This window comes from Borostomias antarcticus, assembly GCF_949987555.1.
Source record: "Borostomias antarcticus genome assembly, chromosome: 18".
NCBI lineage: Eukaryota > Metazoa > Chordata > Actinopteri > Stomiiformes > Stomiidae > Borostomias > Borostomias antarcticus.
The window spans coordinates 13456964-13474463 of NC_140251.1; the positions used below are offsets into that span (position 1 = coordinate 13456964).

At 49.1% G+C, this 17500-nt stretch overlaps 1 protein-coding gene across 1 annotated transcript in view; it reads left to right on the forward strand.

Annotated features, from left to right (window-relative positions):
- Window positions 1–4038: 4038 nt before the first annotated feature.
- LOC311320914 (cGMP-inhibited 3',5'-cyclic phosphodiesterase 3A-like) overlaps window positions 4039–17500 on the forward strand; it is a gene marked incomplete at both ends in the record, with an annotated part of 94754 nt that continues 81292 nt past the window's right edge. The window contains one exon of the mRNA XM_084452781.1: window positions 4039–4950. Coding sequence (XP_084308907.1) covers window positions 4039–4950 — 912 coding nt within the window. The remainder of the gene's footprint in view (window positions 4951–17500) is intronic.

A 17500-nucleotide genomic window follows, 5' to 3' on the forward strand; every position in this document is an offset into this window, starting at 1 on the left:
CTCAGTGATTGATGTATTGTAGGCCACAGGCTACACACAAGCTGCCTGGTTCAACTCTAAACATGCACAGCTAATCATGGGATATAGGGTCTGTCCTAGCAACATCCACACACACACACACACACACACACAAAAACATTTCCTGAAGATGCATCACGCTGTCACCTCCAGCCCCTGGGGGCGACTGTAGGTTAGGTTTTGCGGCAGGTCAGATAGCTGATCTCCTGACAAGAACCAAACCAGATGTCGGTTGAATTGGTCTCCATAAAAAAACACTTTTACAATGGACCACGCCGTTGCCAAATAGGGTAAGAGAGTCTGCCCGTTAACCCAGTCGTTGGAATTCTTATGGGTAATTCAGAATGCCCTGCAGATATATACCAGGGACGACCGATATAGGAGTTTCACAATGATCTCGTCCTGGGTGGGTGGGACTGAGGAAAGCCTGTTGAGAGCTCCCTCAACAATGTGATTCACAGCGATCGCCCAGGGCCTGGACTGGAGATATTAATGCTTGTTATTCCTGGGAAAATACAGTGAATCAGGACAGAGCCCCCCCATTCCTGACCATTGTCACATTATGCAAGCTATCGCCAGCTGTTTGGCCAGGAGACATGATGACATGGGTAGTGGTGCAAAGTCAGGATCTGTGTTGACATTGTGAATGAAGATATTATGCTCTTTGTAGTCAAATTGATGCACTTCTGTGTTAAATAGACAGCAGGCTATGCAGTATATGAGGTATAAAGTCTCTCTCTCTCTCTCTCTCTCTCTCTCTCTCTCTCTCAGGTCAATCCTGCTGACTTTATAATATCTTGTGACCCTCCACAGATAGATGTAAGCAAAGACTGTGTTTTTGTGAATTATTCATGAGTGAGAACCAGCAGCAGCCAGTCGACTGCCAGGGAGGCACACCTCCTCCCTGCTCCCCTCTAGCAAACCCATATCACCTCCTCCCTGCTCCCCTCTATCAAACCCATATCACCTCCTCCCTGCTCCCCTCTATCAAACCCATATCACCTCCTCCCTGCTCCCCTCTAGCAAACCCATATCACCTCCTCCCTGCTCCCCTCTATCAAACCCATATCACCTCCTCCCTGCTCCCCTCTATCAAACCCATATCACCTCCTCCCTGCTCCCCTCTAGCAAACCCATATCACCTCCTCCCTGCTCCCCTCTATCAAACCCATATCTCCTCCTCCCTGCTCCCCTCTAGCAAACCCATATCTCCTCCTACCTGCTCCCTTCTATCAAACCCATATCACCTCCTCCCTGCTCCCCTCTATCAAACCCATATCACCTCCTCCCTGCTCCCCTCTATCAAACCCATATCACCTCCTCCCTGCTCCCCTCTAGCAAACCCATATCACCTCCTCCCTGCTCCCCTCTAGCAAACCCATATCACCTCCTCCCTGCTCCCCTCTAGCAAACCCATATCACCTCCTCCCTGCTCCCCTCTAGCAAACCCATATCACCTCCTCCCTGCTCCCCTCTAGCAAACCCATATCACCTCCTCCCTGCTCCCCTCTATCAAACCCATATCACCTCCTCCCTGCTCCCCTCTATCAAACCCATATCTCCTCCTACCTGCTCCCCTCTATCAAACCCATATCACCTCCTCCCTGCTCCCCTCTATCAAACCCATATCACCTCCTCCCTGCTCCCCTCTATCAAACCCATATCACCTCCTCCCTGCTCCCCTCTAGCAAACCCATATCACCTCCTCCCTGCTCCCCTCTATCAAACCCATATCACCTCCTCCCTGCTCCCCTCTATCAAACCCATATCACCTCCTCCCTGCTCCCCTCTATCAAACCCATATCACCTCCTCCCTGCTCCCCTCTAGCAAACCCATATCATCTCCTCCCTGCTCCCCTCCCTGCTCCCCTCTAGCAAACCCATATCCATCCCCCGTAGGCCTGCCTGGCACGGAAGAGTGCTCTGAATCAGGTCTGCGTATATTACTGGCGCTGGGCTCGGTCCAGCGCCTTTGCAGATCAAATCTGTGAGGTCCGCTGTGCTGTGTTTGAGTGTCTGTGAGCGTGTGTTGGTGTATGATGGACAGCTCTCTCAACAACCCAGGCCCTGACCTCCCTCTCCTCCTATCTCTCCCTGTTAGCAGTCGTTCTCCTCCCCGACACACTGCTAAACACACCGGACAGCGGAGCGGAAGGGATCACCGAGCACACTTCACACGCAGCCGGCGCCGAGCAGGAATGGAGAAGGTTTTCCTGGACGCTCCTATGCTGTGACGGACAGACAGAACTTTGCCGTATGAAAAGCACCAACAACCTCACACCCGTGCTTGTGTTATCAAATATGCCACCCTTAGTTTTGACAGCAGACATAATTTCCTGTGTGAGATTCAGAACACGGGAGTTGAAGAACTGATGCCGTGGTGTGATATAGGATAGTCTGTTTGGAGACTTTATTTATATTCTCTAAGTCCAGATGTTGAATCAGCTCTAGAATTGTGCTGTGTGTGTGTGTGCAGTATGTATGCATGCATGAATGTATGTGTGTGTGTGTGTGTGTGTGTGCCTGCGTGTGTGCGTGCCCAGTAGATATCTCTGTGCCAGTGCATGCACGTGTGCAAATGCCAGCGTGCAGTTGTGCGCATTGTGCACAGATATACTGTACAGATATACTGTACTGTACATGTATGTGCGCAAAGATGTACGTGCTTTTCAGTACCTACTGAAACTTCACATTGATGAGAACCTCGACTCACATGTCATCAGGGACAGTTGGACTTCAGACTGGGGATGAATATTTAAATGACTTGGTGCAGGTGGGCATAGGAGGAGTCAGTCTGAGCGATGTGTAACTCTGGCTTCAGCATTTCAACAGTAAATAGCCCACTCTGTGAAAATTATATATAATCACATTTAACTAATTTTGTTATTCCTTGCAGTTCCTTTTTATGGTAGGAAAGCATCGACGATTTAGTAGTGCAGGCAAGTGCACTGAATTGAATTGTGGCGTTCTAAATGAGTTAAGCTTTGATCAGAAACTTCGTGGAGCCATTTGGCAGCCAACTGATAAACATTCATTGAGTTATATAGCCTGTATACCGCCACAAAACAACCTCAAGCATGTTCAAAATTCAATTCAATATACGGGCAGGACGGCGCGTTCTGGGCAAGCAGTGTAGCCATACGGTTGCAATCTGGGGGTTTCTGCGCTGTACACCGTGGTCTCTCCGCTGTACACCGTGGTCTCTCCGCTGTACCCCGTGGTCTCTCCGCTGTACCCCGTGGTCTCTCCGCTGTACACCGTGGTCTCTCCGTACAGAAGGAGCTCGATGGTGTGAATGAACAGAGGCACAACAGTCCCGTGCACGGGTAGTTTTAGAGCTGATGACCAGAACCCCCCCCCCCCTCCTCACAACATCAACACTCCGCGGCCGACGCGCATTGGAGTAATTAACGATTTCATCCCGGTCATTCTCGGATCTAACGGAAATCTACTTCTTATTCCGTGGTTACCACGCAAAGACCGGGGGAGTCCCCGACTGAATGGACAAGAGTGCGCGTGTGTTAAAAAAGGTACATTTGGGAAAAGTGCTGGTGTTTTGCAAAGCTTGGTGCTGCGAGGAGACCTGGGACGGGAGGAGAAGAATAGAAAGTGAGGGACAGAGCGCCACAAAGGAGGGCAGCGCGCCGCGGCGTGTGGATGTCAGCGAAGCGATGGCCTAGATCTCTGTACCGTCGAGTTACAGGGTCTGGGTCTGTCATTCTGGCTCGCTGCTCACTGCTTTTATTGTTTCGAGGTATTTTATTATTTTGTTACTGTGCCCCGAATGAAGAAGCCTAACGACCTCAGCCTGTCACCGTGCGTAAATGGAGACTCATCTATTGTGCGTACGTTGTTTTTGCCCTGTTTGTTTAAGTCATATTAATATGCGTAAATGGAGTTCCACTGCCCTCTGGCAACAACTTTGCATCGATAACTCGCACGCTGCCCCATCCCATGACCTGCTGGTCTAGATGTACAGACTTCCTCATATATGCTACTTCCATATTTGCCATTTGAGTGATGGCGATGCCAGTGCGGTCTGACAGTAGCAGTGTGCGGAGCAGCAGCACTCATGAAAAAAGCTTCAGGGCGCCCGATCGCAACGGTTATGTGAAAACATGTGTCATCCCGCTGTGCCGTGACCAGGACTATGAGTCGTGGGTGAGGCTAATGCCCAGTAAGATATGGAGCTCTCACAGACTCCGGTGTGCGGTGTGTGTGGGGTCGCTTTCGGTTTTTCTCGCTCTGGTGGTTAAATTCGCAGACTGGAAAGCTGAGCTCAGCGGCAGCAGCAGTGACAGCCTCTCCGGATCTCCACTTCACCTCGTCTCAGGCTGCGTGTGGGAGCTGCTGCAAACTTGGTGGCATCTGATCTCGCTGTTCTTTTCCCTCGTGTGTGCCTTCTTTTGGGTTGGTTTGTATTTGATTCGCTGTGGAGTTCTGATCCAAACCGCCCTTTTTCTCCTAACGCTGTGCCACCTGGGCGAAGCGGCAGCGCGGTCTCTCTTCCACGGGACGGATGAACAGCTGGTCTCTCTCTCGTCGGCGGCTGTGGTCGTGCTCGCTTGCCTGGCCACCGGCGCACTCATGATAGCTCGGCTCAATCAGGGCATCCCAGTCATCGTTTTCATCAGCGTGGTCAGGACAATCTCGCTCATTTCTCTGCACAAAGTACGGGCCACTTGGAGACCATACGTGGCGTACCTGGTGGGAGTGCTGGGCATCCTGTTAGCGAGGTATGCGGACAAGCTCCTGCCGAACCCAGGGATACACAGAGAGGGCTGTACCCCCGTGACTGGAGCGAGGGAAGAGATCCCTGTGTTTAAAAGGCGAAGGAGGTCCAGTTCTGTGATATCTTCAGACATGGCACACAGTCAGTCCAACAGCAAGTCACACAGGAGGACATCGCTGCCATGCATTCAAAGAGATCAGGTAAGGAGCTCTGGTCTCTCTGGACAGGATAGTCTGCAAATGTGGTGTGAAATATTGGAAATGGAACAATAATAGAAACATCAACATACTACTACTACTACTACTACTAATAATAATAATAACATTATTTTTTATTATTAATATTATTATTATTATTATTAGCCTAGTTGTAGTAGAAGTAGTAGTAGTAGTAATGGTGTTATGATTATTAATATTAGTTATATATATATATATTTTTTTAATCACTTCTAAGAAATATGTGCTGTGGGTTAAAGCATGCAATTTTCCCTGACAGTTTATTTGAATACAATTGAATATTATATCGAATACTAGGACTACTACTGCCCTACTACTACTACTACTACTACTACTACTACTACTACTACTACAAAATAATACTAATAATACACAATAATAATAATAACAGTGATACTATGATAAATAATGTTTGTAATACTAATTTATATACAAATATCAATTTAGAGTATTTTATTACCATCTAATTCAATTCCATTTGGTGATAGAACATGTTATATGAATGTGGTTCCTCAGTGTGTATCTGTGTCTTTGAGATGGATGGAGTCAGTGCTGCTCAGAGCAGACTTGGTCACTCATAGACCCCAGGCCATAACATGCATACTCAGGACAGGATGCTCATACCCATCATATCTCTCAGGAGTTTGCTCAAATTAATTAAATAATTCATTTTCTGCATTTCGGTTATATTGACTATAATAACATTGAGCAAGATGAATGCATTGCTGTATGAAGTGAAATTACCACAATTTATTTACTGTTTCCTAAGTCCTTCATTTCCGTTTTTTATCAGGCTAATTTGCAGGGGTTCTATTGTAACGTTTACTTCCATCTCTTTAGTTTCTCCTGTGCTTATTTTAAACAACAGATGCTTTTGGAAGATCTAAACAGTGAACTCCTTTAATGGGATCCTCTCTTTTGTGTGGAAATGGACAGTCAGAGATTGGAATTGTACCATTTCAGGGAGAGTGCTTTTTAGCAGGCTATGGAGGAAGCTGGGAGTATGATGGTATATTGAGGTGAGCATTTCTCCTCCCTGGACCTTTTCCAGTCAGTCGCACCTCAGTCCTCACCCTCACAGCAGAAGTGGTCAACTCAAGGCTCTCTGACGTCCAGACTGATACACAGACACATACGTAGTGTTGGGCTGCCAGAGGTCAGAGGGGGGTATGTCTCTGCCTCAGCTCAGTGTCAGACCCTGGATTTACGCCTCTTCGTGCGGAAAATCAATGAGTAGGCTGAGCATCTGGATGGGAAACAGATTTTCTGACTGATCAAAGCCACCATTGTGACCCGGGGTGCAGTTAGGAGGTTAGGGACCTGTGAGGCCGCAGTGTTGGCCCGGCCACTTGAAAGATACCCTGGACTCTCAGGGCCGGTTAGCCAGGGAGTTTGCATGTTTGTTTTTCTTTGTGGTCTTGTCGCTACCCCCACCCCCCCCCTCCCCCCGGCCTGAGTTATGCTGCTTGAATTCGTAGGAAAAAAAGATCCTATTTTATATGTTTAAGATATGTTTCTGTTTTATATGTTGAATATATGTTTCTGTTTTCTATGTTTAATATGCTGTGTTTCTTATTCATGGCGCTCTTTGGATCTGGCTGACAGGACATACATGTAGGGGAGTGAGTCTTTGTCAGGGGGTTTATTCATGTGAGGGCACAGCCAGGTCATATCTATTGAAGGAAGAATGTTGTTTCTGGATGAGGAGTGGTGAGAAGAAGCCTGTGGTGGATGCGTGGTGATGTAGATGTGATGTACTCTATATGTGTGGTGATGTAATAATATTAATCATCATCATCATCATCATAATCATAATACTTTATTTGTATACCACCTTTAATACAAGCAGCTCAAAGTGTTTTACAACAGAGAGTGTGCATGCACGGAGTGCTTCACATAAAAATAGACATAAAATAAACCAAAAAAAGAAAAATAAGATGGAAGATAGAACACAAATCTCACCTTACCGTAGGTTACCTCATCATGCACAAGCTAACCCTCTAGTTACTACTACTGTACCATGCAGATGTGTGGTGATGTAGATTTGTGGTGATGTGAATGTGTGGTGATGTAGATGTGATGTAGATGTTATTTAGATGTGTGCTGATGTGGATGTGTGATGATATACATGTAGATGTGATGACGATGTGTGGTGATGTGGATGTGATGTAGATGTGTGGTGATGTAGATGTTATTTAGATGTGTGCTGATGTGGATGTGTGATGATATACATGTAGATGTGATGTAGATGCGTGGTGATGTAGATGTGATGTGGATGTGTGGTGATGTAGATGTGATGTAGATGTGATGTAGATGTGTGGTGATGTAGATGTGATGTAGATGTGTGGTGATGTAGATGTGATGTAGATATGGTGATGTATATGGATTTGTTCACACGGCAGTGAAATGTGACCCAAATCCGATCTTTTTGCCTACATGCGACTCAGGTCAGATGACCGTGATTTTCATGACCGTGTGAACAGCACAAGTCACATGAAATCAGATTTTTTTTAAAATCCAACCTAGGTCGCTTTCAGAGGTGTATTATATCAGACACATGTCTGATGTTTTGCAACGCGCCCGCCGTCTGAACAGCCATGTCGCATTTAATGCGACTTTTCGTCACTCTAGAGCGACAGAGTGACAATTGTCACAATTATGCGCCGGTTCCTTGGTGGAAACTGCAAAATAGACATAGATTACCATTTGCTCATACTGTCGCCGACTTCCACTGCACAAATACTTGAAAATCAACCCGTAGTAAAGGCTAACTTCAGTTGTGGTTGTAATGTTATCCATGGTTAACGTTACTTCCGTAAACAGTGCGCTGTGCATGACGTCTTTGTTATTGTTCTTCTGCGCATGGCTGTTCACATGGGAGTCAAATATAGGTCAAATATAGGTTTCATTTAAAAAGTAATGTGAACAGCTAAACAAAAAAATCAGATCTGTGTAAAAAATCGGAATTGAGCATTAAGACCTGCCGTGTGAACTAAGCCTTTGTGATGCAGATGCGTGGTGAGGTAGATGTGATGTAGATGTGATGTAGATGCGTGGTGATGTAGATGTGATGTAGATGTGTGGTGATGTAGATGTGATGTAGATGTGTGGTGATGTAGATGTGATGTAGATGTGTGGTGATGTAGATGTGATGTAGATGTGTGGTGATGTAGATGTGATACAGATGTGTGGTGATGTAGATGTGATGTAGATGTGTGGTGATGTAGATGTGATGTAGATGTGTGGTGATGTAGATGTGATGTAGATGTGATGTAGATGTGATGTAGATGCGTGGTGAGGTAGATGTGATGTAGATGTGATGTAGATGTGATGTAGATGTGATGTAGATGTGTGGTGATGTAGATGTGATGTAGATGTGTGGTGATGTAGATGTGATGTAGATGTGTGGTGATGTGGATGTGATGTAGATGTGTGGTGATGTAGATGTGATGTAGATGTGATGTAGATGTGATGTAGATGTGTGGTGATGTAGATGTGATGTAGATGTGTGGTGATGTAGATGTGATGTAGATGTGATGTAGATGTGTGGTGATGTAGATGTGATGTAGATGTGATGTAGATGTGTGGTGATGTAGATGTGATGTAGATGTGTTGTGATGTAGATGAGTTACAGGGTCGACACAAACGAGCACCTGTCTGCAGCAGACGCCTCTGATTCAATCATTAACAGTGTGTGTTTTTAAAACGGCAGCATCAACAACCATGGGAGCAGTAGGATCATATACAGAACATTTCTCCTCTCAGTTCAGGCTGTAAAATGATTACTTCTGATTAACTGCTCTCTTCTCCACACAGTGGTGCTTCACTTTCGGCTTATTATAATACATGCAATACTTAGTGGTGAGAAGAATAATATCTGGCCCTGACAAATTTACTCCCCCAAGAAGTCCATAGTAAGATTATTTGACACAAATGTAATGAGTGACTTTACAGCCTCGTTCTGGGACGGACATAATAAGACCATTATTTTCAAGAACACGGGAGTACGGTTAGTGATAAAAACAAGCGATAAAACCAACTATGAAATCAAGAGCAGGGTAGTTTGCACCAGTGTTTAACATTGATCAGAAAAAAGAACAGCTCTAGAGTTCATGAGCATGTGTTTTTCGTTTGGTGTTGAATTTACACAGCTTTTCATTGGAATTCCAGTGACTATGAAGACGATGATGACGCCCTGTCCAATACTAGTGTGATTCAGCTGAGGAAGGAGAGAGCTCACCATAACATGTCTGGCGCTGCGCTCTCCAGCGGGGCCAGGCTAGAGCCCTCTAGAGAGAGCTGGACTTCACTACAGACTGGGACATCACCACAGCATTCTCTCCTGCCAGTCAGACTGCTATATACTGTAAAGACATTTTCCCCCAAGAATGTTACGTAGTCTTCTTATACTTGGAAACCTACATGTTCTACAGCAGGCTCTTCACTTCCTGGGTGGTGGTGGTGGAATAGCTAAAGGCCGGTGTGTAATTGAGACACACATGGTGTACACATGCTTGCTGTCGGAGCCATGTCTGGCCTGTGTGGTCCTGTAGGGTAAACAAGCCGAGCTGACCTGTGGTAGTCATCCTCTCCCTCCCTCACACACACACACACACACACACACACACGCACACACACACACACACACACACACACACACACACACACAAAGGCCTTCTCAACGAAGGTCGCACGCACGCACACACGCACACACACACACACACACACACACACACACACACACACACACACACACACACACACACACATGGGCATTACCACAATGCAACCACCACATGCTGAGTGGAAGAGGAGATGCTTGACTGACTGACTGAATGACTGACTATCTGGAGTGTCAGTATGTGGCCATATGTGAAATGGGGCTCTGTGGCGGCCATATTGGATAACAGTGCTATAGTGTCCTGGTGTTGTGGATGGAGAAGGGGCTCTCGTTTGAGTTGCTGACCTCAAGGAGACGTGATGTATTTAGAATTATATTTAGAATTTATCCTTTTTGTGATTTCTCACAGCAGTGATGTTTACTAAGTGCATTTTTTAGATTTATGAAAAGCAATAGCTGCTCTGTGTTTACATATGTGTCATGTCATAAGAAACAGTGTGAGGAGTCTACCGTTGGCCTTCGGCCATGTACTGTACTGGACACATGTCTTTGTTTTTCCCAGCCGGCCTCTCCCACAGTTTCTAAGTGCCTTATGTAAAACTCTTCAGACTGATGCTCGCTGTATGAGAACAGTTTATTTCACCAATACATAGAGCAGAGCGGAGTCCTTCTGTTTCTCTTCCGTCCCCTGAGCCTTTCTGAAGTGGCATCGGACGGTCCACCCTAGGGCTGCACAATTAATCGTGAATTAATCGAAATCGCGATTATGACCTCCGCAATTAACTAATCGCAAAAGGCCGCAATTAATGTGATTAATAATTTTGCTTTGAATTGAGTGTGCTAGGACTACACGGACGAATCACAGGCGCTTATGCTGTCTGACCAATCACATGCGTTCCCGCTGAGTGCGCTGTGTGCAGCAGTTTCACTGAGCAGACAGATAGCAGTAGGTCAAGACAGGTGTCACAAGAGTACCTGCAGCCGTGAGTAGTGAAAAAATGTGCGAAAACAAGGTCAGTGAGTTAGTAGCAAGAAAGGGATCAACGTCCGTGATTTGGGAGCATTTTGGTTATTATATATTAATATTATATATTAAATATTAATCGCAATTATTAATTGCAATTACCATTTTGAAGCAAATAATCGCAATTATTATCTTTTGTCATAATCGTGCAGCCCTAGTCCAGGTGCAGGGCTGGGCTCTGGGGCAGTGTCCTCCTCCGGAGAAGTGCACATTTAATAAGCCATTCTCCCCTTTGTGACGACTAATGGGGCCGCCAGCGTCTATCAGCTCTCTAAGTAGCTGCGTTTCACTGTGCTGCGTCTGTCATAGGAGGAGGACGTGGTGTTAGAAAGTGATTATCTGTTGTGGTGGAAGGCAGTGGGGCGTCCCTGGGGGATCCAGGGGTCTGGGTCTAGTAGGAGATGACAGACTGGGGCTGGGGAGAGGGAACTGGGGGAAGAGGGCTGGACTTTGGATCACTTTTCACAGCTTGTAAGGAAATTGGGGTCCTGGGCGTCCTGCTCCAAACATCTCTGCTATCACACAGTTTCTCTTCCGCTCAATCCAAGAGATCTACCTACAGTAGAAAAGCGATATTCCGGACTTTCCCCATAATCCATAGTTTTCAACAGTGTATCCAGATCTCAGATGGTACTACAGGTCACATGTTTTCACTCAACTTAATTGAAGCAGGTATCTGTATAATTTAACTCGAATGCTCCAGAGAAGGCTGATTGAGACCCAAGCATGGAGCTCCTGCTGACTTGGTCCTATATGCATGGTCCTCGGTGCTGATTGGGCCCAGTGCATGGAGCTTGGTGCTGATTGGGCCCAGTGCATGGAGCTCGCTGCTGATTGGGCCCAGTGCATGGAGCTCGCTGCTGATTGGGCCCAGTGCATGGAGCTCGGTGCTGATTGGGCCCAGTGCATGGAGCTCGGCGCTGATTGGGCCCAGTGCATGGAGCTTGGTGCTGATTGGACAGTGGACTGTGCTGTACAGACATATCTTACAGCCTAGTAACCGGTGGAGCTCCGCCCCCGGGTCTGCTCTGCTTTCTGTCCTCACTCTGACACCAAGAAAAATATTATCCCAACCAGCAGAGAAAATTCTTTCTTAACTTGGATGATAAAGATAATCTATCATAATGACTTCCTGTGCTAAGGGCTCCAAACACAATTATTGGTGCTGTGGTAGAATGCTTCCAATTGCTTTCAATCCATACAAATTGAATTGTAGTTTTGGACTGATAGTTCTCTGATCGTTCTCTGACAGCCAACGAGGAAGTGATTTACCATCGGTCCACTGCACACTCTTGTCCTTGTAGGGGTTTTTTATATAACGAAGCACAAAGGTTTGTGGGATATGCAGTTGTTGTTTTTTTGACTGACTCTGGCCTCTGGGTTTGGGGTGGACTCACTGAAACGCTCCTGCCATCTGGAAAGCAAGCAACTATCAGTGTTGGGTTGTGTGTCTTGTGATTGGCTAATGTGCATCGCACTTCTAGTCACCGCTGGGTCCCAGGCTACTGTAGTTGATGGACTAAGTAGAGGGGGGGGAGGGGGGGGGGGGATCAAAAGTAGGTCATTCGAGGTTTTGCTTAGTTGCCAGGGAAAACAGCAGCCCCCTAAATGCTGGGAAAGCTTTTGCATTTGAGCCCAATGTGGCTGCTTGGAGCACGCCTCAGCTCTGGGTTTGTCACTGAACCTCTGCCCAGCTGGCAGAAAAATGGACAACCACATTGCACTGCCCTCTTGTCCATGGGCAACGTGAACAGCAGACCGTTGGCTGGCGTGCCTCCCATGGGTCACACCAGAGAGGCAGCTCCATGGGTCGCACCAGAGAGGCAGCTCCATGGGTCGCACCAGAGAGGCAGCTCCGGCGCTCTTCGCAGCGCCACACGCCAGCTAGTTTACCCGTGACTGTGACACGGATCGGTCTTGATCTCTCTCACTCTGGCAGAGACACAGCAAACACGTCCTCCTCAGTGTCTACATTAGGGTGAGGAAGACTTATGCCATCACCAGGCCCAGTAGATTAACCGAAGTTCAGGTTAGCCACTAGAATTGCTGAGATTGAGGTAAAACAGTAGATTAGCAGAGGTCCAGGTTAGCCAGTAGATTAGCAGAGGTCCAGGTTAGCCCAGTAGATTAGCAGAGGTCCAGGTTAGCCAGTAGATTAGCAGAGGTCCAGGTTAGCCCAGTAGATTAGCAGAGGTCCAGGTTAGCCAGTAGATTAGCAGAGGTCCAGGTTAGCCCAGTAGATTAGCAGAGGTCCAGGTTAGCCAGTAGATTAGCTGAGGTCCAGGTTAGCCAGTAGATTAGCAGAGGTCCAGGTTAGCCAGTAGATTAGCAGAGGTCCAGGTTAGACAGTAGATTAGCAGAGGTCCAGGTTAGCCCAGTAGATTAGCCGAGGTCCAGGTTAGCCCAGTAGATTAGCTGAGGTCCAGGTTAGCCAGTAGATTAGCTGAGGTCCAGGTTAGCCAGTAGATTAGCTGAGGTCCAGGTTAGCCAGTAGATTAGCAGAGGTCCAGGTTAGCCCAGTAGATTAGCAGAGGTCCAGGTTAGCCCAGTAGATTAGCAGAGGTCCAGGTTAGCCCAGTAGATTAGCTGAGGTCCAGGTTAGCCCAGTAGATTAGCCGAGGTCCAGGTTAGCCAGTAGATTAGCCAAGGTCCAGGTTAGCCAGTAGATTAGCTGAGGTCCAGGTTAGCCCAGTAGATTAGCAGAGGTCCAGGTTAGCCCAGTAGATTAGCAGAGGTCCAGGTTAGCCAGTAGATTAGGAGAGGTCCAGGTTAGCCAGTAGATTAGCCAAGGTCTAGGTTAGCCCAGTAGATTAGCTGAGGTCCAGGTTAGCCCAGTAGATTAGCCGAGGTCCAGGTTAGCCAGTAGATTAGCTGAGGTCCAGGTTAGCCCAGTAGATTAGCAGAGGTCCAGGTTAGCCAGTAGATTAGCCAAGGTCCAGGTTAGCCCAGTAGATTAGCAGAGGTCCAGGTTAGCCCAGTAGATTAGCAGAGGTCCAGGTTAGCCAGTAGATTAGCTGAGGTCCAGGTTAGCCAGTAGATTAGCAGAGGTCCAGGTTAGCCAGTAGATTAGCAGAGGTCCAGGTTAGCCAGTAGATTAGCAGAGGTCCAGGTTAGCCAGTAGATAAGCTGAGGTCCAGGTTAGTGTGGAGTCAGTTGAGAGAGAGCAGCACTAAAGCTCGGCTCCTGTGGGCCCCTCGGCCAAGCCCCTCCCCTCCCCCCCCCCCCAGTGAGTACCATGGCGATGACGAGGGAGAGGAGGAGAGTCTGGAGTAGTGCTGTGATGGCTCCCAGCTGCAGAGGGCAGAGAGGTTCGATCCTCTCACAGAAACATGGTGACTAGAACTACAACTACCCACAGACCTCAGCACAGCTGGACTACACTACAGCCAGCCTCTGCCCTCAGCCAGTCAAGAGTTTATGTTCTCACGCATTACAGTAATACTTTTAACAAGAATACACCAATCGGAAATGTGAGCGTGTTCTGTGGAGATTTTCATTTTCTTGCATATGACCTGCGATAGATTCTCTCATCCAGACTAAAGCAATTATGTCACTCAGGCCTCTGTGTTACTGTCAGAAGAGGAAAGATTATTTTTGGTTATAGAGGTGAACAGAGTGTTCTTGCCAAAAATGTGTGTGCTCATATGTTTTTATGTGTTTGTGTGTGTGTGTGTGTGTGTGTGTGTGTGTGTGTTCTTGTGAGTGTGTGTGTGTGTGCCATTCTCTAGGAAAGTTTGCGCTCTTCGGCTTCCAACGAAGACTACTGGGTTAATAGGTGAATAGGTGTCATTATGTATGTATCCAACATAGCAGGTCCAGGTAAAATGGTAAATAAGCAGAGGTCCAGGTTAGGCAGTAGATTAGCCAAGGTCCAGGTTAGCCCAGTAGATTAGCCAAGGTTCAGGTTAGCCAGTATATTAGCCAAGGTCCAGGTTAGGCAGTAGATTAGGTGAGGTCCAGGTTAGCCCAGTAGATTAGCCTAGGTCCAGGTTAGCCCAGTAGATTAGCCAAGGTCCAGGTTAGCCCAGTAGATTAGCCTAGGTCCAGGTTAGCCCAGTAGATTAGCCAAGGTCCAGGTTAGCCCAGTAGATTATCTGAGGTCCAGGTTAGCCCAGTAGATTAGCAGAGGTCCAGGTTAGCCCAGTAGATTAGCCAAGGTCCAGGTTAGCCCAATATCTGAGGTCCAGGTTAGCCCAGTAGATTAGCCAAGGTCAAGGTTAGCCCACTATATTTGCTGGGGTCCAGGAAAAACGGTAGATTATCAGAGGTCCAAGTTAGCCAGTAGATTAGCTGAGGTCCAGGTTAGCCAGTAGATTAGCTGAGGTCCAGGTTAGCCAGTAGATTATCTGAGGTCCAGATTAGCCCAGTAGATTAGTTGAGGTCCAGGTTAGCCAGTAGATTAGCTGAGGTCCAGGTTAGCCAGTAGATTAGCTGAGGTCCAGGTTAGCCCGGTAGATTAGCTGAGGTCCATGTTAGCCAGTAGATTAGCTGAGGTCCAGGTTAGCCCAGTAGATTATCTGAGGTCCATGTTAGCCAGTAGATTATCAGAGGTCCAGGTTAGCCAGTAGATTAGCAGAGGTCCAGGTTAGCCAGTAGATTAGCTGAGGTCCAGGTTAGCCCGGTAGATTAGCTGAGGTCCATGTTAGCCAGTAGATTAGCTGAGGTCCAGGTTAGCCAGTAGATAAGCTGAGGTCCAGGGTAGCCAGTAGATTTACAGAGGTCCAGTTTAGCCAGAACGGAACGGGATGGAATGGGCAGGTTCAGGGCGAAGTACAGCAACGGCTCATTCATCTGGAGCTCTGCTCAGAGACCTCTCCCCCCAGAGACCTCTCTCTCTCCTGCCCCCCCCCCCCCTCAGAGACCTCTCTCTCTCCTGCCCCCCCCCTCAGAGACCTCTCTCTCTCCTGCACCCCCCCCCCCCAGAGACCTCTCTCTCTCCCCCCCCCTCAGAGACCTCTCTCTCTCCTGCCCCCCCTCAGAGACCTCTCTCTCTCCTGCCCCCCCCCTCAGAGACCTCTCTCTCTCCTGCCCCCCCCCCCCCCAGAGACCTCTCTCTCTCCCCCCCCTCAGAGACCTCTCTCTCTCTCCCCCCCCGCAGAGACCTCTCTCTCTCCTGTCCCCCCCTCCCCCCCTCAGAGACCTCTCTCTCCCCCCCCCCCCCCTCAGAGACCTCTCTCTCCCCCCCCCCCTCAGAGACCTCTCTCCCCCCCCCCCTCAGAGACCTCTCTCTCCCCCCCCCCTCAGAGACCTCTCTCCCCCCCCCCCTCAGAGACCTCTCTCTCCCCCCCCCCCTCAGAGACCTCTCTCTCCCCCCCCCCTCAGAGACCTCTCTCCCCCCCCCCCTCAGAGACCTCTCTCTCCCCCCCCCCTCAGAGACCTCTCTCCCCCCCCCCCTCAGAGACCTCTCTCTCCCCCCCCCCCTCAGAGACCTCTCTCTCCCCCCCCCTCAGAGACCTCTCTCTCCCCCCCCCCCCTCAGAGACCTCTCTCTCTCCCCCCCCCCCTCAGAGACCTCTCTCTCCCCCCCCCTCAGAGACCTCTCTCTCCCCCCCCCCCTCAGAGACCTCTCTCTCTCCCCCCCCCCCTCAGAGACCTCTCTCTCTCCCCCCCCCCCTCAGAGACCTCTCTCTCCCCCCCCCTCAGAGACCTCTCTCTCCCCCCCCCCCTCAGAGACCTCTCTCTCTCCCCCCCCCCCTCAGAGACCTCTCTCTCTCCCGTCCCGGTCCCCCTCCGCCTCCCCCCGGCCCCCTGAGCTAACAGCGCCGTCCTGGGGCTGTCACCAGGTGTGCAGCTGGCCTCCGCCGATGAATGGACACTCTTACTCCCACCAGCAGGACCAGGAAGTGCGTGTGTAGATGTGTGTGTGTGCACTCTTGCAGCTGTGTGTGTGTCACAACAGAAGTCTTTTGCACAATCCTTCTTTTAGGTTTTATAACCCGTTCATATTCACACACGCGTTCTCCGTTACTGGGTGACCTCTGTGACCTGTACTATGGAGATGGTGTGAACGAGGCCCGTTCTCCTGGTCCTGCCCGGCCCGTCTCAGCGTGGTGAGGTGAAACAGAGCAGACGTCTCTGGTCATTAGTCAACCATGGTTCAACGGACCGAAGGAATATTCTGGAACTCCCGGAGGAAGTGCTGGAATTTCTAAACACTGTGGAGTGCTGATGTCCCTGTGGTTGAAACAAACCATTGGACGGCCCTGTTATGAGTGTGTTCTGTCCTCGGCTCCCTGATTATTCACTACCTCACATTCAAGCGGGCCTTACTGTGCTATATATGTTTCTGCGTGAGACGTCCATTTCAACCATCCTACTCAGAGTAGACGTCGAATTTGCTCTACTTTCCGTTACTTATGTCAGCATCCTGACCCGTAGGAGGCGCTGGAGGGCAGTAGCGCTCTCATCCTGACCTATAGGAGGCACTGGAGGGCAGTAGCGCTCTCATCCTGACCCGTAGGAGGCGCTGGAGGGCAGTAGCGCTCTCATCCTGACCCGTAGGAGGCGCTGGAGGGCAGTAGCGCTCATCCTGGCCTATAGGAGGCGCTGGAGGGCAGTAGCGCTCTCATCCTGACCCGTAGGAGGCGCTGGAGGGCAGTAGCGCTCATCCTGGCCTATAGGAGGCACTGGAGGGCAGTAGCGCTCTCATCCTGGCCTATAGGAGGCGCTGGAGGGCAGTAGCGCTCTCATCCTGGCCTATAGGAGGCGCTGGAGGGCAGTAGCGCTCGCATCCTGACCCGTAGGAGGCGCTGGAGGGCAGTAGCGCTCATCCTGGCCTATAGGAGGCGCTGGAGGGCAGTAGCGCTCATCCTGGCCTATAGGAGGCGCTGGAGGGCAGTAGCGCTCGCATCCTGACCCGTAGGAGGCGCT